At 44.0% G+C, this 23,618-nt stretch overlaps 1 protein-coding gene across 1 annotated transcript in view; it reads right to left on the bottom strand.

The window, feature by feature from the left end:
* The window catches only part of LOC144692245 (putative ferric-chelate reductase 1), a 43,038-nt gene extending 28,314 nt beyond the window's left edge, over window positions 1-14,724 (bottom strand). The window contains exons 1-8 of the mRNA XM_078560841.1: window positions 14,523-14,724; window positions 12,392-12,549; window positions 9,384-9,472; window positions 8,047-8,173; window positions 6,562-6,747; window positions 5,636-5,737; window positions 4,186-4,327; window positions 725-838 (exon numbers count right to left, since the gene is read on the bottom strand). Coding sequence (XP_078416967.1) covers window positions 725-838; window positions 4,186-4,327; window positions 5,636-5,737; window positions 6,562-6,747; window positions 8,047-8,173; window positions 9,384-9,472; window positions 12,392-12,549; window positions 14,523-14,724 — 1,120 coding nt within the window. The remainder of the gene's footprint in view (window positions 1-724; window positions 839-4,185; window positions 4,328-5,635; window positions 5,738-6,561; window positions 6,748-8,046; window positions 8,174-9,383; window positions 9,473-12,391; window positions 12,550-14,522) is intronic.
* Between the last annotated feature and the right edge of the window lie 8,894 nt (window positions 14,725-23,618).

Below are 23,618 nucleotides of genomic sequence, written 5' to 3'. Positions count from 1 at the left end.
ATACTTTTCAGACTGTGGAAACCCAAGCTTGAAATCACCAATTCCCTGCTTCACTATTTATCTCATCTCTTTCACTCTTTACAACTGAATATTCTGTCTGATGGGCCTTGGGCCTTTCCCTTTATTTCTCAATGAAAAAAAATGCCATCATGTCACCAAAAGGGAGCCATTATTGCTGGCTGCATCAACATGTGAGGTTGCTCATGACAGGCCCATATACCAAACTCATAATGTCTATAGTGCCATGCTTGTCTTTCAGAAAAAGTGTCACATAACAGCTTATTAAGCATAAACAGTTACAATTTTGATCTGTGCCAGAGAGCTAAATTGTCAAATGTATAATCACATTGAAAAGGATTTGGTATACGAGATACTTTGTGAGTAGCTACAATTCACAGTAAAAATAATTTTTGACCCAACATTGATAACTGAATTCACTTAGGTGTAGTAGTAACAGTTATAAACTGTTATGATATGATGTACATTTACCTTTAAGGGAGCATATCTTAAACTGCTGTCAATTACTACCACCTCAACAGGATGTGATGCATTAATTTGATGACTTGTGTTCAGTCTACATCAGCAGAATAGTTAACATTATCTGTACATAGTCTTATCTTCAAATAAAGAACTCACATTATTGTTTCACCAATCCTTATCCTGTGATTGGTACATTTACAACAAATAGAAGAACATGACATGAACCTGCTTTCACATTCCTTACCATGAACCTTGGTGAGGATGGATCTGCCGTTGTTCCCTGAAGATGACTGTATAACGCTAATATCTACTTTCTCTTCTGAAATGAATGGGATCTCTGGATGCTTTCTTATTTGTCCTGAAATATGTACAATAAGTTTAAATGCATGCTAGGAGTAGGCAATTCTTTGTTCAAAAGAACTCACAATGACACCCTAAATTGTGCATTATTTACCAACAACATACTTTGCAATTGCTACCACAGCACATTATTTCTCTGTCACTTAACATGGTCAACCATTCCATCTTACCACTACCTTTCGTCAACAATCCACCTCCTTGTGATCGCCCTTCCTTGGTTCCATTTCTTTCTGTTCCAACACAACCAATATATGCCTAGAAATGGCTTTGACTTTCAGTTATCTCAAAAGTGCTCCACCTTTCCACCTTTGGCTTCCTCATCAACATTTACATTATTTATTGGCATGGGGCATTTCCACAGGAATGCCAATAACACTGAACTCTACTTCTCCAATACCAGCATCATGAGTGTTGTCAAGTAGCTTGTCCATCAGCAAGCTATGGATGAGACACAACTTTCTCCAATTAAGCATTGTCAATACTGATTTCTTCCAGGTCAACTCCTACCAAAATTTTTCATGGCCTTCTCCTGCCTCTCAAGTCATCCCCATTTAGTTGCTCATTAGATTTGGACTTTGAACTTAAACTACATTCTCTCCATCATTATTTTCACCCATGACGTATTGCTGGCCTTTGCCTTATCTTTCACTCCAGTGACAGAATCTCATCTTTGTCTCCAGACTTACTCCAACATCCTCTTAATTAGCATCCCATTCTACAACAAACTCCAGTCGGTCCTAAGCTTTGCTGTCCAGATCCAGTTCTACACCATGTTTCTGCCTGCCCATTATTCTGATCCTCTTCAACATTCATTGCATCCCTTTACAAATTCCTCCATGGCCTTGCTACACCTAAACTCTGGAACCACCTCCAACTTTATATCCCGCCTTGTGCCTATGGCCTTATTTTTCTGTACATCGCTTCCCTGGAACTCTGTCTCATTATTGCTCTTTCTTTACCTTTAAATTCTCTTCAAAATTTACATTTCCAGGCCTGAAAAATTCCTTAATTCCTTTTTACATACTACTCTTGAGTATTCATTTCAACTGAGTAGTATCTTGGGATGTTAGGGAGAGTAAGGGAGAAAGAGAGAAAATGAGAGACAGAGAGAAAAGGAGGGAAGAGAAAGACTTGCATTTTATAGCATCTTTCACAACATCAGGAGGTTCTAAGGTGCTTTACAGCCAATGAAGAACTTTCTGAAGTGCAGTCACTGCTGTAATGTAGGAAATGCAGCAGCCAATTCGTGCACAGCATGGTCCACAAACAGCACGTGAAAACCACAGAATCTGTTTTAGTGATGTTGATTGAGGAATAATTATTGACCAGGGTACCAGGGAGAACTTATTTAGAACATAAAACATAAGAAATCGGAGCCAGAGTAAGCCATTCAGCCTTCCAAGTCTGCTCTGTCATTCAATAACATCATGGTTGATCTACCTCAGCCACACCTTCCCACATTATACCCATATCTTTCAGTATCAAAAATCTAATCAAGCTCTGACTTGAGTATACTCAACAACTGAGCATCCACAATGCTCTGGGTTCACCGGAGAGAGTAGATGAGGCTTAACGTCTCATCCAAACTGCAACACCTCTGACAGCAGTGCTCTGGAGTGTCTAGATTTTTGTGCTCAAGTTTCTGGAGTGAGACTCAAGCCCACTACCTTCTGAGTCAAAGGTGAGAGTGCAATCTACTGCGTCACATTATATGTTGTATATATATTTGCACAATTTTCACTTTCATCCTGTACCAATGATAATGTACAACTCAGTTTATAAAGATATTAGGTGAAAATATAATTCACCAGTCCACACTCTGTTCATCATATTCTGCTCTCTTCCCTCCTTCAACAAAAAATTCACAAAAGCATAGACCAGTCAACTGTCCACAACATACTAGAATCATGCATGGCCAGGATTTTGAAGTCAGTGGCAAAGTGATGGCGTTTCCCATTAATATTGAAGAAGCCTGCTCACAAAGACCTAATTATCTCCGTGGTGTGGACTTCTCCTTTCCTTACAGTAGTTTGAATCCGGTGCCAAATCAAAGCGAGCTCCAAGCATCTAGGAACAGTGATGTCATTAAGCAGGGTAAGCAGCCAATTACATTGATGTAATCTCACAGACAGCAAAGCAGTAAGTAAAACACTCAGGATTTTTCACCTTTATTTTAAATTTCACAGAAAGTGAAATCAATGAATGGGACATACACATAAGATGAACGTAGAAGCTGAAATATCACAAACAAACTTTCAAAATTAAGAAGTTGATATTTTTTATCATAATGGAGAAATTTGATTTTTCACAAATATAAAACATGTTTTGATGGGCCAGAGAGCTTGCTCAGTAGTAATTATGAACTTAGTACACTATTAAAAACCCAGTTACATCTCATTCAACAAGGTCTAACTTTTTAAAGGATATTTACAACAAGACTACAAGGGAGACAGTGATGTAGTGGTAATGTCACTGGACTAGCAATGCAGACAACCAAGCCATAGGTTCAAATCCCATCATGGTAGCTTGTGGGATTTAAATTCAATTAATAAAAGCGCCAGAATTGAAAGCTAGTCTCAGTAGTGGAGATCATAAAGCTATCATTGATTGTCATAAGAACCCATCTGGTTCACTAATGTCCCTTAGGGAAGGAAGGAAATCTGCTGTCCCATCCTTGTCTGGCCTACATGTGACTCCAGACCCACAGCAATGAGGTTGGCTCCTAAGTGGCCTAGCGAGCCACTCAGTTCAAAGGGCAATTAGGGATGGGCAACAAATGCTGGCCTTGCCAGTGACACCCACATCCTGTGAAAGAATAAAGAAAATAAAAACTGATGTAAATAAGCAAGTTCTTAGCAGTTCAAAGATTTATATCTGATTTGCGGCTGGGGGGATTTCAACACCACATCCAATGAGAGAATGGCCGACAGCAACTTCTGAATTCTCATGTTTAACTGCAGACTCCAGTCGCTGTCAGTTTTGGAGGAGTAATGACGGCAAATGCTGACCGTTTTGCCATTATTCCTAATGCAAAATCTGAGCCAATGTATCAAATACCAAACACTTAAAATGCGTTTTCCATACTTACATGGAAACAAATGCATGTAGTAGGTAGAGTTTAACCTGAAAGATTAATAGATTAATTCTACTATTGAGGAAAAGCATCAAGCTGTGAATGATAAGAAGCCGAGGAGTGCTTTAAGGTACATGCGATGAAAATGTTTTCCATATTAAATCAATTTCTTATCTAATGCTTTATACAGAACACACTGTATTTGAATGCTGCATTGAATTTAAAAGACATGAAACAGAATTGTTTCTTCTGAATCTCACTGTAGTACTTACCACCATCAGAAGGTCCATTCGCAAAGAATAAGTAGTACAGGTTGTTAGAAGCTCTTTGTACTACTGAAATGTTGTTTCTTGTGATGAATGAGCACTGAATGACTCCATTTACATCGGCAGTATTTATATTGTTCACTTCACCCTGTGTATGAGTGATCATTGTTATCTTGCATGGTCATGAACGAACATTATAGGCAGAATTTTCCCCACCATATTGCAGCAGGTTACATGGTGGCGTGTGTGTAAATTCACACACCAGACAGCATGCTGGTACGCCAGCACCATCCCACCCCCAGGGCATTTTCCCAGAGGTGGGATCAGGGATGGAAGGGCAACTTGCCTACAATTGGCAGCTAGCCAATTAAGGTAAGTAACTGGTCTATTAAGGCCAATTGTCAGAGGCTGACTGGAATTTTCTAGTCGTCCTGTGGGCCCACATGGCATTGGGAATTGGGTCAGCTGCCTGGAAGCAGTCTCTTGTTGGCAGACCAGAGGACCAGCGCTCCTGGCGCACTGTGAGGCCCTCCCTGTCTGCCTATTCACAGCTGCAGCCACAGCCTGCCCTCCCAAAATGGTGGCCCAGCAGCTGTGGCTATTTTTTTTTCATTTAAAAGTTATAAAAGTAGCTGAAATGGTGCCACAAGATAGGGGCCTCCTCCCATTCCATTGCCTGCAATGGCAGGCTGCAGCTTCTTCATTGCTGGAGGGTGTCCTGTTGACCCTCCAGCTTCAAGAGCCTGCCCACCATTCTTAATTGGATGCCAAGCACACCCTCTGGCCACTAATTGGCCAATTCAGTGAAATTATTGCTGGGCGACTGTTTCCCATACAGAGCAGATTGGGATCCCTACACCGAGGTTATGGTCCAAAGCTCTGCCCTATGCCTTTTACCTTGTGTTTCAAGGAGGCTTTTAGAAGCTGAGAATCACAAAGCTATGGATCCTGCTACTGCTATGAAAGAATAAAAGGGTCAAAGATTGCAACAGAAACACAATACAGGAGCATATAATGAATTTATGGGTTGTCCATTAGAAATTGCACTGCAAGCCATATATTATTTACTGAATATATAGTATATATTAAAAGGGGAGACAGTGGCGTAGTGGTTATGTCACCGGATTAGTAATCCAGAAGCCCAAGCTAATGTTTTGGGGACAAGGGTTCAAATCCCACTGTGGCAGCTGGCGGAATTAGGGATGGGCAACAAACGCTGGCCTTGCTAGTGACGCCCACATCCCATGAAAGAATTTTTTTAAATGTCATCTTTCAGTCATGCACTTGAGTGCAAGTTTAGAATGTGAGCCCAATCCCTGGTACGGTACTCAAACCCACAACCCCTAGTTTAGGTGCAAAAGCACAAGAACAGAACCTTTTCATCAGGCTCTATTGTTTATAGAGCACAGTGATGCTTTACATACAATCTATTTGTGTACAAGTCGAAGATGGTTACCAGCTGCTCTGGGCGAGGAAGCATTTTTCCTGTGGAATAGGCACGCTGCACTTGTACATTTCCAGAGTTGTCCATACCACAAATGTAGTTTTCATCATTGCCCTAGGTATAAAGTGGAACCATAGTCAATGACAGGATACCTCACACAAAGAAAAACCACATGGAATGCGTCAGGTATGGTATCTTAAGTCATTCAAACACATTAACTTGCATTTGCATCATTCAGAATTTCAAACACATTAGTCTATAATAGCCAATCAATCTTGAGTTAAGTGACAAGCAGATTCTTGCTGAAACCAGTGTAATATTCTGTGATGATAAAGAGCACATTATAGGAATATTTCCAATGTTAAGAAACTTTGTTACCTTCTGCCATCTCTCTGCCTATGCTAATCTAATTAAAGGTATAATGATAGAATTTCTCATTGGTTGGCAAAATCAGTAAACAAGGTAGGAGGAACAAGTTGTTGCATAGACTCAGGATTATCGCCAGAACAAATATTTTCTCACGCCAAGCATTATTAGAATATATGGCATTGGAAACCGTGATTATCATTTAGAAGGGATTTGGATTTGAAAAGCAAGTATGTAAATACATATAAAGGGTGAAACAAAAGGAAAGAAAAATGCAATCTAACTTTTTTGGGGATTACTTGTGCTTTCACTGATATTTCAACTCAACAGGAAGACCCACTATTCTGTCACTGATCTTCAGCAGGTAACTTCATTGTCAGTCACATAGATCAACATTATTTGCTATTTGGAACATCAATTGGGAGCTATTTATGCCAGGTACTTCAATACTCACTAACTGCTGCAAACTATATATAGCTCTATCAACCAGGAATATCATTCACTTTGATGAACGGCAAACTACCTCCTAAACTTGCGTCCAATACATTATATCTTCTTCCAAGATTACTTACCATTATTTTGTCATCTGAAAAGCCAATCGAGATGTAGCCGGTTGCCCTTCCACTCATTTCAAATTGCAAGCCTTGGTTACCCAATGGAGTGGATGAAAAAAAGAAACAGTTCCCATCACTGGCTGGATTACACTGGGCAGGATTATTGAAGCAAAACTTGGTGGTGCCGCATCCATCACTAGAGATCTGAGCTTGAACAGAAGGAAGGTGGTGGTAAACAACATGGTGTTTACAATACACGCCATACATCATGCTCTGTTCCCGGCATTTAAAATGACCGCTCGCAGTGAAGCAGCTTTCGGGTGTTTATTCTGCTTTCAAATATTTCTTCATTTACATGTAGGCTCCACGGACCTATTCTAGGACATCTTATTTTAGTGTGTCATTGACTCAAGAAAGGGAATACAGAAGTTTATGATGATATAAAAATTAGAGTGCATGGTAAATCAGAGGATGATTGCAGCATGAAGGTGAATGGGAAGAAAGATAGCAAACGCAGTTCCAAACTAGAGAAATGTGAAGTAGTATATTCACTAAATGACAATATTGATAACATGGGTGTGAAACAGCAGTCAAAATTAGACTTATAGAAACACAAAGCTTTAAAAATGTTGGAATACTGTAGAAAAGACTATAAAAAGACAAATGAGATTGTGTGTTCTAGGCTGTATACAGTCATATCCCTGTTCCCCAACAGACTGGAAATGATAGGGCAACTCCCCTGCCAATCACACATGTGAAAGCAAGTGGGATTGGTTGTATATATCTACATTTGTATGCAACTACCCCCCACACACTGCATTTTGCTGGAGAAATCATCCTGCTTTTATAAGGAGATGTTGCTATTGTACATAGAGAATTTGTTTAAATAGATTCTGTAGACTGTTTGCTGTAGTGTACTGTTTAAATAGATTCTGTTTACTGCAAAACAGACTGCTGTGAGTTCTGCCACAACAAAAAGAAAGAAGACTGGGGGAGGGTGTTGAGAGCACCCAATACAGGTTTTCAACAACATTGAAGTTTTGACAGGGTACAAAATGATAGAATTTCTCATTGGTTGGCAAATTCAGTAACAGGGTAGGAGGAGTGAGTTGTTGCATAGACTCAGGATTATCACCAAAACGACGAGGAGAAGTTTGAAGCGTTTTTTTTACACAAAGCATTATTAGAATAGATGGCAATTGAAACAGTGACTATAATTTAAAAGGGATTTGGATTTGAAAGGTGAGTATGTAAATGCATATAGAGGGTAAGAAAATAGGATTATACAAGGAATAAAACCAGAGGACATGCAGGCTAACTATCTTCTTTTATGAAAGGGGTTTCATAGTTCAATCGCCTGGTTCTCTCGTTGATGCTTGTTCATTCGAATTGCTAAGTCGTTTCAGCCTTGATTACTGAGAAGAATAAATTACAGTTCATGTTTATTAAATGATCATGACTTAATGAATTCACATTTAAATCGGAGTTTGAGGTTAAACTGACCCCCTGAGGTTGAGTGACAGTTTGTAGAAGGGTGGTCATGGTAGGAGAAACGCTGGTGACAGATCTTTCGATGGTCTGACTCTTGACTTGAGTCCAAAACGTGGAAAATGTTTGCACAACAGCAGCTCTAAAAAACATAGATGCTATGTAAAATTAAAAGGGCATTGTTATTATAACATAACTGTGGATCTACTAAAAAGTCTATTAAAATCAACTAAATAACCTGCCAGCTAAAGGAATACTCCAAAATAACTGGCTTCGTAAATGGTCTTATCATTGGAGTTTCCTTTTTAAGAAGAACTGCTGCAGCTTTTGTTTTTCTTTTTAATAAAGAGGCTGTGGTTGGGCTCATGTGGAGAGTTGCCATTTTTCATTTTAGAGTGGGAATAGCCAGCCTGATATACTGCAGATAGATTAGCTTTAAGTTGCATGTATAATAGGGTGGAAGTCTTGTAATGCAGTGGTATCACCCCTGTCTCCAAGCCAGAAGCTTTGGGTTCAAGTCCCACTCTAGGACTTGATGGCCATTGAAGGTGTATCAAACAGGTTGAGTATTAGCCTGTAAATCCATCCAATATACCTAATGGCAGGTGATAAGAGTGGGAGAGTTTCCTGGTCAGCCATACTCCAAAGGGCAATGGCAAACCACTCTAGTATTTTGCCAAGAGTAATTATGGACCAATCTGATGGTCCATGGTCACCAAAGCCCTCTTAGGATATGGTACCTGAAGAAGGAGGCACAGTAGGGCCTTAAAGCCCCCAACCCTCCTGCTTTGGATAGGAATCTCTTGGAATTGATGATGGGTCTCCAGAGCGCTTTTACGGGTGATTTGGCAGAAGCTGTTCTTGTACGAGCAGTTTGTGCATGTGCAGTGTGACAGCTGCCACAGGTTGTAACCAAGCCAAATTGTTGGGACCCTGGGCTATTTGGAAGCAGGTTGCATTACTGTTTGTGAGGATAGGGGCTTTGGGGGTCTAGAAAGATAGGGAGAGAAACAAATAAACTGAGAAGGGAAGAGAGAGGGAGAAAGGAAAACATAAACTGGGGAAGTAGAGAGAGAAAAAGAGAGAAACCAAACTGGGGAGGAAGGGAGAGACATACATCTGGAGATAGACACCAGTAGGTCATTCAGGAAAAAATAGGAAAATTCATTGGTGGGACAAACCGCTCTGCTCAAGTTCACCATCAGTTCATGAGTGAGATTGTGAGAAGCTGGGAAGAGGTTGCCTCTCTTCCATCTCTGTTTGGTGGGGGAGGGGTGGTGAAAATGGTATGAAGGAAGGGAAGGGTAGCAAACATAAAATAAAAGTGATAACATATATACAAAGCAATTTACCTGAACTGAATGTTGCCTGTATCCGATGCAGTCCAATTGACAATAATCTCTGATTTGTTAATTGCTGAGGTTTGACTTACAGCAGATTTCTGTGAAGAAATGAAGACATGAACCCATCAATGTGAACCATAGGAACAGGAGTAGGCCACCTAGCATAATCTATCAATTTCAGATTTAAAATCAACAATTGATTGAATGCTACTTGTGAAACAAATGTTCCAGATTTCTACCCACTTTGTGTGTAGAAGTGTTGCCTCACTCCACTCCTGAAAGGCCTGGTTCTAATATTTAAACTATGCTTCCTAGCCCTAGATTCCTGACCAAGCGGAAAGATTTTCTCTCCATCTACTCTGTCAGTTCCCCATAATATCTAGAAAACTTTGATCAAATTACCCTCTAATCTTCTAGATTCCAGGGAATATAACCCTAGTTTGTGGAATTTCTCTTTGTAATTTAACTTTTGGAATCCAAGGCCTGGATTTTTGCTACCGAGGTGGGTAACTCAAGCTGGGAAACTTCCTGGCTCGTCACATGAACTTCGGTAAAAAGGCCCCCGAAAGGCGGGATCTTTGTTCTAGGCAGAGGGTAGGTGCGGGATAGAATCAGGCCACCACAAAAGGAATTGGAGCATAGGCAATCATGCAGGCTGCTAAGTGCCAAGGCAGGTTAGTTAAAAAGCCCATCTCAATTCTCTGGGACTTCATTTTAGTTCTATTGTGAGCTTTTCAGCCCTCTAGCCCTCACCCCTCACACCCTTTCACCATCCTCCCACCCACTACCCATGCCACCTGCATGCCAACTCATGTTCCCCCACCTATTCCATGGCCCTTATAGCCCCAGTTCCAAATCAAGCCACTCACTCACCCCCATAGCCCTTATACCCTCCCGTGTCAACTTATCCAGTATCCACCATGGGCAGACCTCAGGAGCCATGTTGAGATGAAATAAAGCTCTATAAATCTAAGGCAGTCTTCCCTATATTAAAAAAAACTCCTATTCTTGAAAGTCCATTCAAACCTTTTAAGTGAAAGTGGTTAATCTCTTATAAAAACAAACATATTCCTGTTCATATCATATCAAAGGTAGTTAAAGCCTTAATAGTATCTTTAAGCTGTTAAGCATTCTTTGAATTCAGAACCCCTTCTGACATGATTGTAGCTTTTGAAATTCAGCCAAACATTCATAAACAGCCCCTAGGAAATGTCAATTATTGATGTTAATTATTGAGACTGCTGGGCTATACAGTGTGCTTCTTAACTCTCAAAGACAGCTACAAACAAATTTTAGAGATCTGGGAATTATTTTTAAAAATTGAGATCATGACCATTAAATAGACCCTATCCATTCTCAAGAGCCTTTAGTTTATTCCATAAATTTGTGACTCCCATGATGTTGGTTAAGTCCCTTGCAGCAGCCAAAATAGAACAAAATGAAAAGTTGAACTCAGCACAGCTTCTTGAGGACTGCAGGCTTCCCCGTGGTGCAGGATGCCACTAACTGCAAGCACATCACTTTGCAGTGGTGGCACATGTAAACTCTAAGAAATACTGCAACTGAAAGGAATTGAAATCCCTCAACGCCCAATTGTTGTGTGATCAGGTGCAGCACATCAAGCAGGTCAATGCCTGGTACCCTGGCAGCAGTAATGATGCCTTTGTTCTGTGGCAATCTAGTGTGCCAGTTGCATTTGAGCCTCCACAGCAAATTTACTGGATGACAAGGACCATCACTGAGAAGATGGTTGATGACTGAAGTGCACAACCCATGCACATGTGCCCAGCATACATGCAATGTAAGCAATAGTGTCACATGAAATGCGATCGAGCAGGTCATTGGGGTCCTTAGCAATACTTCTGCTGCCTGACCACTCTCATGAGCCCTGTAGCACATGGTAGAATGTGTGTCAAGATTCATCAATTATGAAGGAACAGACTTTGCCACCAGCTGAGGAGGGAAAAGGAAAGGAAGATCCATCCAGATCACTGTATCTAAATCCTCAGGGCTTGACTGCTGGCATTGACCATCATGGCCCTCTGGTCCCACTGTCTCCACAAAGTTCATTTGAAAGGCCTCCTTTCTGTCCATCTCCTCCACCAAGGTGGTTCAGCACTGCTTCAGAGAACATGGAGCATGTTCTCTGCCCTGTAGCCCCATAATTGATTGTTCTTTTTGTTCCCATTCTCTCTGCAACCAGTTCCAGAACTTGCTCCAGCCAGAATGTACCTTCTCTTTAAACAGCACAGACTGGCTTTCAGTGGTGTAGGCCAGATTTAAACTAGCCACTCATGTTTTAGTGCCCCCTGCTCAGGCATGCAGCCACTAGCAGTTCACTTAGTGCTAGCTGCACATAGCTATTAGGCAAATCATCAGGCAGCACAAAGTTTGCATGCAACCTGCATTGGAAACAGTGGGTGTTATGTTTTGTGCCTGCATGCCACTATAATGTAAAGGTGCTTAGCAGGGCAAGGGTTAATGTGAGACTGGAGAATAGCACTGCCCATGTATGATGTATAGAGTCATATGGTAATAGACCCCGAGAGAACAGTCTAGAGAGAGAGAACACTCTGCAAGCAGCCTAGCCTTCATGGTGAGCAGCACCACGACAGCAATTCTTAGGATCTGTAAATAGTTAAAGACTACCAATAAAGGGTTCATGTTTAAACAGTATAAGACCTTCTCATCAATGATACAACAATTAACACCCATAATATGACATGGTTGGCAACAGTAGGAGCTTTTAAAAGACATCTAATGAACCCATATTACAACAGTGGGCACAGTTTAATTACTCATTATGCTACCTATGTCTGGTTTCTGGCCATGACAGTTTTGCAGCTAAAGTTTTCTACTATCACCGAGAGTAACTTATAACTCAAAATTGCGAAATTATTCTTTACCTAAGCATAACATTGTATTAGAAATAAATCTGACTGGTATTAACTGCTGGAAAATACAGTCCAGAATGTTGCCACCATCCCAATAGGTAATGAGCATTTCTAACAGCTTACGGTATAGGTAGTCCCATCACTATGGCAGTCGAGGAGCTGAGCTTTTGAACTTGATGTACTGAAGGTGCCAAGAAATGTCACAGGTGCTGAAGCTTCAGCAGATCGAGCCTCCAGCAGAAATCCTTTGAAGTTGATTCCTGGATTGCTTTGCAGCGTCACTTAAACAATATACGCAGATTTAAGAAAGTGTTTTATTTTAACTAACACACCTTAAACAAGTTTCTGATTCATCTGGAAAAGATATATGCAGTGAAACCTACATTAACTGACACCTGCAGAAAAAAACTTATTGAAAGACCCAAATAACTTTCATTGTAAAATATACAAGAGACCATCTAAAACCAAGCACGCTGACAAATGATAACCTACTGACACCTTCGATGCATCAAGCCCTTTTACAATTTAAAATATGGGACACAGCGTGTTGCAAAGCTGCTGTGACTGGGGTTTTAACTGAATTGGAATTATTGGTATTTTCCTTGGCAGGTGTCTCCCTTTCTGCCCCAATTTTTTGTGAGATCAGTGCAAAGTAGGGGCAGGTTTTGTGGACAAAAAGCCTTTTGTGGAATGGAAAGCTCTTTACCAAACATTTTACATTTGTTCATGGGATATAAGTGTCACTGCCAAGACCAGCATTTTTAAAATTCTTTTACAGGATGTGGGCATTGCTGACTAGGCCAGCATTTAATGCCCATCCTTAATTGCCCTTGAAGAGGTGGTGGTGAGCCACCTTCAACTGAGTGGTGTTGTGGGGTGTTGGTTACATCTCAGTAGGTTTGATGAAGTCTTCGTAGTCTTTAGCAGGTTAACTGTAAGTCTCTTTTAACTACTAGAACTATTTACAAATACACAGTAAGCTAGGAGATGTCGCCATGCTTAAGTCTGCACACGGCTCTGTCCAACACCACACTGACCCCTAAGTTGGGTTATGTGTTCTCTTACATCACTGTGTAGGCGGTACTATACTCAGTCCCATATTAACCTTACGTGTGCTAGACCCTTGTACTACAAGTAGCTTGCTATATCATTTCAGAGGGCAGTTAAGAGCCAACTACATTGGTGTGGGTTTGAAGTCACATGCAGGCCAGACGGGGTAAGGACAGCAGATTTCCTTCCCTGATGTAACCAACACCCCACAACACCAGTCAGTTGAAGGTGGCTCACCTGAAGGAAATTAGTGAACCAGATCCATTTTTACATGATTTGCATAATCATTGTTATTGAAACTAGTTTCTTTTATATTCCAAATTAATTAACCAAATTCAAATTCCTCCAGCTACCAGGATGGGATTTGAACTCATGTCTGTAGGGCATTACTCTGGGCTTTTGTGTTACTAGTCCGGTAACATTACTATCTCCCTAAACATGCACAATGCTGATGCTCTGCTGCCATGGAGGCTGGGTAAAGAGTTACCCATTCTACTGAACATTTTTCCTGTACATATAATGGCCATTTTGAAAATAAGGACATTGGCAAAAAGACATAATAGCTAGTGCCAGGTAACTGAAATTTACAGGTTTCATTGTGTAATACAATCTAAGTCAAGGAGACAGCAGTCTACACTCACAGATACTGAGCATCACAGGTAGAGATGAAACAGAAACACAAATCTGGTTTAAGCTCATTCATCTAAAACCTGAATTGATGCAACATTGCCACTCTGTGTTAAATCTGTATTTTCCTTTTTTTTGAAGTAAAGGCAGAGTTCTAGGGGTAGAGGATCACTCTGGACCGTGTGCAGCTGTTTGCTCAATCCCTTTGTAAATTTCTACATCGTCATCACAAGTTATCAGCTGATGGGCGAATATCTGTGGCTACAGCCAGAATGACAAAGCTGATTTCCATACACACTTCTCCAACATATGCTCCCATCAAATGTGGTACAGTATCTGGAGTGGAATTTTGTGACTCACCCTTATAACCGTCGAGGAATTAATTGCCAATTGTTCAGTCACAGAAAAGCATTCAAAGGGAGGAAAAAAAGCAAAAGCAGGTTTTGTATAATTCACATGAAAGAAAAGTGGTGCTTTACAGTACAGTATCTGTATTCTTAATTAGACGTGCTATAGACAGACTTTGGTTGAAAAAAGAGTTTCAACAGCAGTTTTGATACATTCACTAGTATGGTACCTTGGATTATATCCCCTGGGTTAAAGGAGCTGCTGCTTGCAATGATTTGATATGGTGGATCTGTTGTCTGTTCACTGCCCGCATTATGCTTAGGCATCATGGAGCCACAGGCAGCACTAACTTTGCCACTGGAAAATCCTGAGACGTACACCAGGAAGGTGACAGTAATGAAGGCCAGCACAAAACAAATATGTCTCCTCATCTGAAAAGATAAAAACACCAATCAATTATTGCATTTGTTACAGTGATATTTTCTTTTATTTATTGCTTGAAGTCTGAATTCTCCGGGCACCTTTAAAATGCAAAGTGTTCCAGCCCAGGGGTTTCTGATGCCTCAGCCTATATGGGACCATGTGACAAAAAAATGTACTTGGAACAAAGCAACCTGGTCAGTGGCAGTCCTTCCTCTGCTCAGTTAAAGAAAGCCCATCTCCCGTTGCCCAGCAATAATAAAAACAGCACAATAATAAATTATAAAAGCTTTCTGACCTGTTTAGAGTAGAAGGCTTTCAGACATGGAGTAACTGTTAGGTAGGCCACAAATGGGAGCCGATTTACACAGCAAGATGAAGGACCAGTTGACCTATTTTTGTCCGAGAAGTGTTGGCCAAGACATTGGGAGAGCTTCCTGCTATGCACCATGCAAGAGTGGAAGACATTAGAAATTGACAAAGACAAAGGGGATAGGAATGTGGGATTTTGTGCCAGATAAGATATGTGTGGCAACAATTTGAATAAGTAGCATGAAGCTTGGACGATCAACAGAGGGAGCATAGAGAAATTAAGAGGGCTGCCCAGTATAATAAGGCTTGAATGCATAGTCAAATCTAGCCTCCACTACGGTCTCAGGCAGTGCATTCTAAATTCTAACCACTCGCGTGTAAAAAGATTTTCCTCATGTCATATTGGTTCTTTTGCCATTCACTTTATATTGGTGTTTCTGGTTCTCAACTTTCTGCCAATAGGAACGGTTACTTTCCATCTACTCTGTCTCATGATTTTGAACATTTCTATCAAATCTCCTCTCAAACTTTTCTTCCTCTAAGGAGAACAACCCCAGCTTCTCCAATCTATCCAGATAACTGAAATCCCTCATCCCATGAGTAATTCACATAAATATTTTCTGCACCCTCGCTACAACCTTCACATCCTTCCTAATGAGGGAACACAATACCATTGGAAGTATCACCCTTTCAATGAGTTTTCAGCCAAGATCTGCTTGCCTATTCTAGTGGATGTTAAAGGTCTTACCTTGGTCCTATTAGAACCAGAACTGAGGCCTCTAAGTGTATACTGGCTAACATTCCTTCTTGTAATCAATGCCACTTAAAAACAGATGGATTAATTATTCATCTCATGACATAGTCTGTAATGTGGCTTGGATGGAATGTTTGTTCCATTTACCCCTATATAAAACCAGTCAGTATGTTTGTAATTTGTTGTATCAAGTGTTTTGAGACACTTATACAAGTAATATTATATTCAAGTCCAAATGTATGCTGTCTAGTCATTAAAGCAGTTTCATTGTCCAGTAATCACCCACTGAAGATATATGCAATATGGAGCATATCTTTGTGGATTCCCAGCATTGCAAGTATAACCACACTGTCTGCATTTTGTTTGGTGTCAATGATCCTGAAATTCTGCAGAAATTATACTGGCCCCCAGCCAAAATTTCTGGCGGAGCATCAGGGAAAATGGTCATCTTTAGTTGTATGACACTGTTTCAGTGGTGGCTCCACCAATAGCTACAGCAGGAAACTGTTAGAGCCCGCACAAAGCATTTTCAACACCAATTTATTTTTATAAGGTCAACAGTTAATGCTGAAGTGAGAGACTTGCTGATGCACAATACAGGTTGTTCACAGATCATCGCATGTCAATGTTGTTGTCTACACCATAATAAAGGGGACAAAGTGATGAAAGGTTATACAACGAGTTCAGAAAAGCCACTAATACTTTCATACAGTTCAGCCACTGCCAAGGAATTCACTAATGATCACACCCAGAGAACTGTTGGGAGTAATGGAATGCTTTCTACACAGGGAATACTTGAAGCAGAGACCATTTTGTCTCTTAAGGGAACGATAGGGAAACATTTGAAGCAGAGGGAGGGAATGGGATCAGGAAAATGTAGGATAGTGGGATTAATTTTGGAGTTTTCTCTAGGATCTAGGCTATAAATAGCAAATTATTAAATGGTTAAAACACAGGAGGCCATTTGGCCCTACATGCCTTTGCCAGCTCTCTGCAAGAGAAACTCAGCTAATCCCACTCCCCTGCCCTTTCCCTATAGCATAGCAAATCTTTTCTCTTCAGGTGCTTACCGAATTCCCTTTTGAAAGCCACAATTGAATCTGCTTCCCCAATTCTATCAGGCAGTGCATTCTAACCCATTCGCAGCAGAAAAGGGTTTTTCCACGTCGCCATTGGATGTTTTACCATTCACCTCCAAGTCAGTCACCATCCTGACTTGGAAATATATCGCCGTTCCTTCACTGTCGCTGGGTTAAAATCCTGGAACTCCCTCCCTAACAGCAGTGTGGGTGTACCTACACCACATTGACTGCAGTGGTTCAAGAAGGAAGCTCACCACCACCTTTTCAAGGGCAACTATGGATGAATGCTGGCCCAGCCAGTGAAACCCACATCCCGTGAATGAATAAAAAATAACCCTGAGCCTGTGCCCTTGGGTTCTTGACCCTTCTGCTTAATAGTGTCTACTCTGTCTAGATCCCTCATGATTTTGTATACCGCTGTCAGATCTTCTCTCAATCTTCACTTCTGTAAGGAGAGCAATACCACTTTCTCCAATCTATCCAAATGACTGGTCCCTTATCCATGGAACCATTCTCATAAATCTTTTCTGCACCCTCACTAAATACTTCACATCCTTCCTAAATCGTGGTGCCCAGAATTGAACACAATACTGCAGTTAAGGCTGAATTAGTGTTAAATAAATCTTTATGATAATTTCCTTGATTTTGTACTCTATGCCTTTGTTTATAAAGCACAGGAGCTCTATGCTCTTTCAACCATTTTTCTCAACCTGCCCTGCCACCCTCATTAATTTGTGCACATATATCCCAGGTCTCTCTGTTCCTGCATTTCCACCCTCTACCTTAGAATTGCACCATTTATTTTACGTTGCCTCTTCTCATTCTTTCTATCAAAATGAATCACCACTTCCTATGCATTAAATTTCATCGGCCACTTGTCCGCCCATTCCACCAACCTGCATATACCCTTAATTGTGCCCTGTGCACCCAATTTTAGGGACAGAATTTTCCGTTGTTGGGGGGTGGGGGGGGCAGAGAGCGGGTGCAGGCACAGACCTGATCGGCACTCACGATCAGGTCCGCACTGCCATTTAACGCGGGTGGGCCAATTCAGGCCCGCCAGCGTATTTGCCGACTCCCGTGGGTTATCCACGGGAGTGTGCAGGCGGCGGTGGGCTTGCACAGGCCGTCGGGTCCGATGGCGACCAGGCAGTCTGTTTAAAAGGGCTGGCAGCCTCCTGTAGGCTGGTGACAATGGCCAGCTCAAGGGCGTACCACAGGGAGTCGGCTGAGAAGGCCAGGCTGGAGGGAAGGGCAGAGGAGCAGGCCAGGCTGCAGGGTCTGCCCCAGGAGCAGGGCAGGCTGCAGGGTAGGCCAGCGGGAGGCCAATGCGCCCCTCGCTTTTCAGGTGAAGGCCTTGCTGCCCTCCTCGAGGAGGTGGCAGCACGGCGGCAGGTGTTGGTCCCCCAGGATGGGAGGGGGAGCCCCCCCCCACATGACGAAGCGTGCCTGGGAGGAGGTGGCGGAGGTGGTGAGCTCCTGCAATGTGGTGCGTCGCAGAATGGTAGCCTTAACCTTTGAGGGCCCCCCCCCCAAATTCTTACTGTCGTGACTGCATTGAATCATGTTGGGCATTTCTCGTACGCCGAGCGGGCAAGCAGATTGTGCCCATGCTTAAATCAGCCTCAGTGGTTCCTGAGGAGATGAGTTCTCCCCCACACAATGTGTTGCTCTTAGTCGCACATGACTAGTCTGGGGGCAACCTGCAGGAGATGCAGCTAGGTGCATACTGAGAACTCTGGGACATGTCCTATTCAGGGTGATGAGATGGTGGAAGGGGAGCCTCAAGGTGTCATGGCCAAGAACCATCTGTTGCCCTCGACGTTGCACGTAGTTGCGCCTCCTTGCTATGGGAGCAAAAACCATGTGGTTCCTAAAGTGATGTACGCAGCATGTGTCCAAGGTGGCTGTTGGGGGCGGGGTGGGGTTGGGTGCAGGTGTACTATCTTTGTGTGAATGATCAGCAGTAGCGGGGAGAGGAGGCACTGGAGGCCTGATGTGGCCCACTCTGGTTGGGGTGCGGTGTGTGCGTGCAGAGTCCATGTGCAATTTGTTGTAATGAATGGTGTTCTCTCTTTCTCAGGAGAAGAATGCTCATAATGCCTTGGAGCGTTCGAGGACTGGAGGCAGCCAGGCTCACCTCCTCATGTTAATCTGCTTCAAGCAAGAGGTCCTTGAGCTGGAGAGGCACCATGCACCCAGGTCAACTGGTGTCGGCGAGGCTGGGGTGGAACAGCCAGGTATTTGAGGCCAGCAGTGAGATCCGCTCTGTCTTCCCACCATTCATAGCACTGATGATTGTTAAATCTGTTATTGTTGCAACATCGCTCGGTCACAGACTGATAGAGTCAGAGGTGTGGAGCACAGAAAAAGGCCCTTCAGCCCTTCGAGGATGCGCACGTCAAGCACCTTCCTAACTATTCTAATCCCATTTCCCAGCACTCTGCTCATAACCTTGTATGCCATGGCATCGCAAGTGCTCATCCAAATATTTATTACATGTCAGGAAGGTTTCTGCATCCACCACCCTTTCAGGCAGCGCTTTCCAGATTCCCACCACCCTCTGGGTGCAAAAGTTGGTCATCACATCCCCTGTAAACCTCATGCTGGTTACTTTAAATCTATGCCACCTGGTTACTGATTCCTCCGCCAAGAGGAAAAGTTCCTTTCTGTTGACCCTATCTATGCCCTTCATAAGCTTATACACCTCAATCATGTCACCCCTCAATCCTTTCTGCTCCAGGGGAAATAACCCTGGTCTATGCAATCTCTCCTCGTAAGTGAAACTCTCCAGGCCAGCCAACACCCTAGTAAGCGCACTCTGCACTCTCTCCACTGCAATCACATCCCTCCCAGAAAGCGCATTTCAGAAATTCATGCAGAACTGTAGCTGTGTCCCAAGCAGCGTTTTCTGCAGTTGGAATATTACTTCCCCGCTCCGATATTCTGTGCCTCGGCTAATAAAGGCGAGTATGGCATATGCCTTCTTAAACACCTTATGTATCTGTCCCGCTCCCTTAAGGGACCTGTCGACATGCCCAGCAAGGTCCCTCTGATCATCGTTACTTCCCACGGTCCTACCATTCACTGTGCCTTGTTTGTCCTGCCCAAGTGCATCACCTCACACTTATCCACATTAAATTCCATTTGGCCTTCATCAGCCCATCTGATCAGCCCGTCTATATCCTCCTGTAATGTAAGGCTATCCTCCTCATTATTTACCACCCGAACAATTCTCGTGTCCATTGGTTCTGGAAGGTTGAGCGCATAATGAGCCAGGGGGAAAGGGATGAAGTGTGTCACTGTGTGCGCTCTAACTGATCCACTGTCCTTGTTGTTCATTTCAGCATCATCAGAGCATGGCCTCCAGGAGGAGCTGCAGATGCCTCTCTCACACCTGAGGGCCCTCAAGTGTCACCTGTATCACACCATTTCTGCCAGGCAGGCACCAGCACAGATACTAGCACCTCGGTGGGCATTGCAACATCGGCTAGTGTCCCGGTGGAGAGGGCACTTCACATTTGCTGGAGGAGCTGGCAGAGACAGAGAGTGCCCATGGCGCCAGCAGTTGGAGGACTGCAGGGGACCAGGCGTATGCTCAGTCGGTGCCTGATGATGTGCCTCTAGAGTCGTCCGCGACACAGCAGCTGCAGGAAATGTGGCCGGGTGTGCAGGAGAATCTGGGTGTGACACATGAGGCTATGCTTCACCTGGTGTACCGTGGTGGAGGAGTCCATGCGGAGCATCACTGATGCAATGAGCCTCATGTCTGAGCGTCATGCTTCTCCCATGGAGAGAGTGGCGACTCTCGTGGAGAATCGCCTCCAGGCGATCAATCAGGTCCTCCTGGGGTTATGCTCGGACCTGCAAGCCCTCACAGTGCCAGTGGCCACAGCTGGTCATTGCCAATGTGGGAGATGGTGTGGGTTTCAAGCTTCCCAGCTCGTTGCCCATCCATCCACGGTGAGCAGGGAGGTCCGGGGCGACCTCACGTCAGCGCAGCAGCTGCCTGTCGTATCTGCGGGCTCCTCTCACGGCGCTCCGGATGAGGGCACCAGCTCCTCCGCCTCTCTCCCAGTGACCATTTCATCTGGTGAGGCTGCAACAAATGGGGAGATGCCAGCTGTGCAACTGGCTGCTCCCTCCCAGGCGGGGCCAGCACAGGCTCCACGGGTCAGAGGACGACCGCCAAGGTCATCGAGGCCAACACGAGAGCAGAGTCAGCAGGCTGTCTCAGATGCCACTCCAAGCGATGGGGCGGCACCAAGATGTAGCACCCGCAAATGGAAACAAAAGGCACATTAGGTACACCACGGGTTTCTCACTGGTGCTTTTTTGTTGGCCCGGGATTAGGTCCTTAGAATTTATTTTTGCTTGCTTCCAGTACTGTTTTGCAAATGAGAGAACATCTGTTATTAAAATTCAAATTCAGATGTGTGACTATGGCTGAGGGTGGTTCGTTTGTTCTACATTTGTATGTTTAAGAAAAATGTCATGAGTGTTTGTTTGGACATTCAAGTTTATGTCCAAGGCCCTTAGTTCCTGCTGATGACCTGGCAGATTTTGCACTTTGGTGTCGAGTATGGATGCGCCAGGCAAGGCTGGTCCTGGTGATCCGTTTGTGTTGAGCTAGCTGAAGGTTTGTTGGATTAAAGTCTCCCGGGTGTCCCTGCCTCCTTGGTGTAGTCCCGGGTCAGCGTCTACCCCCTCAGCATTCCCCTGTGCATGCTCATCCTCAGAGTCAGTGCTGGACTCATTGTGTGCAGCCGCAGACAATGCATCGATGTCATCATCGTTCAATGCGTCCCCCCTTTCCATCACAAGATTGTGGAGAGTGCAGCAAGCAACCACTATCACTGAGACACAATCTGGGGGGTGCTGGAGTGCACCCCCTGAGTGGTCCAGACATCGGAAACGCATCTTGAGAAGACCGATGGCTCTCTCCACCACAGCCCTTGTGGAGGCCTGGCTCCTATTGTACTGCTGCTCAGCTTCTGTTCTTGGATGGCGGAGAGGCGTCATGAGCCACCTCTGAGGGGGTAGCCCTTGTCACCCAGCAGCCACCCATCAAGCCAGGCCGAAGCACTGCAGAGACCCGGCACCTGGGAGTGTCTGAGGATGTAGGCGTCGTGGGAGCTGCCTGGGTACCTGGCACAGACTTGTAGAATCTGCATCCTGTGATCACACACTATTTGCACGTTCATGGAGTGGAAGCCCTTCCTGTTGACGAAGGCACCGGGCTCACCTGCTGGCTCCTTGATGGCCATATGTGTGCAGTCTATAGCACCCTGGACGTGGGGGAAGCCAGCAATGGCCGCAAAGCCTCTGGCTCGCTGTGTCTGACTTGCCTGGCCCCAACGGAAGTGGATGTAGGTCAATGTGCGCCTGAACAGAGCGTCTGTGACCTGCTTGACGCAAGTGTGGACAGCTGATTGGGAGACACCGCAAAGATCACCCACCGAGCCCTGGAAGGAGCCAGAGGCATAGAAGTTGAGGGCAGATGTGACCTTCAGAGCCACTGGCATGGGGTGTCCACCCACAGAGTTAGGGGAGATCTCAGGGCCAATCATCTGACAGATATAGTTGACTGTCTCCCTTGACAGTCGGAGCCTCCTTCGGCACTGCACCTCTGTCATATTGAGGTAGCTGCTTTGCCGCCTGTTTGCCCTGGCAGCAGGATAGTGGTGTCTTCTGTGGCCCCTTCCACCTTGGACTACCTCTTGTCCCTGCGCCCCTTGTGCCTGTGACTGTACTCCCAAGTGTGGCTCCCCTGGAGGCTGAATGTGCACTCATGGCTTCCTCCTCCTTCTAGCCCTCTCTTCCTCTTCAGAGGAGCTGCTTCCAGTGGACATGTCATATCCCATACCCAGGCTAAGGGGAGGCTTCTGGGAAGCTACAGGCCCGCTAAAGATTCCTGACTGCAGAGTGCTGACCTGAAGGTTCAAAGTACAGAGAAAGCTGCTGGAATTTGTTCTGAACAGGCAAGTTTAAAATACTTTCTCCAATAAATACTCCACAAAGCAGATTGACAACCCCACTGAGCCCTCTTATCCTGCCTGTGGATGAGGTTCATAGAAAAGTCTTTCAGCCACCTGCCCGTTGCGTCCATGCGCCGATCCAAAGATCACACGGGCGCTTAAAAATCGCCGTCGATTGAAGAATAAAGGGCCTTAACTGGCCTGTTAATTAATGGCGGGCGCGCATCGGACTTCATCGCACACCCGCCCAGCGAAATATTGCGATGGCGCGCGGTGGCGTCAGGACACGCGCCCGACATCACCACACGTCATTTTGTGCAGGGCCCGCCCCCCTCATGTCAAACTGAAAATTCTGCCCTAGGTCATTAATATGTATCAAGAAAACATCTAAGATTCTACATCAGAATTCACTGCTGGCTGGTTTCACGTGAGTCCAATATCCGAAAGTGCATTGAAATCTGTGAATGTTGCTATCTCTCTTCAGATCTCCATAAACCACTATTTTAACAGCCCCTCAACATTGAACTTATATGACAGGGTGTGTGAAACATTTATCAGCAAGCAGTCACGTTTAGAAAGCAAATTGTCAGCACTGTAATAGGAAGTGATAATCCAGGAATTTTAATTGATACAATGGCTTTTTCTAGTGAACCAGGCTAAACACATAGCAAAGACATAAGGAAAGGTCCCTGACTCACAATTTTATCCACAAAAACACAAGTGAGATAAGATGGGTTGCGAAGCTTTGGGTCAATCAATTTGGCATAGCTCCAGCAATG

The sequence above is a fragment of the Cetorhinus maximus genome, chromosome 17 (genome assembly GCF_964194155.1).
Source record: "Cetorhinus maximus chromosome 17, sCetMax3.hap1.1, whole genome shotgun sequence".
NCBI classification, from domain to species: domain Eukaryota; kingdom Metazoa; phylum Chordata; class Chondrichthyes; order Lamniformes; family Cetorhinidae; genus Cetorhinus; species Cetorhinus maximus.
Note: the sequence above shows the minus strand (reverse complement) of the source record. Positions and strands in the feature narration are given on the sequence as shown.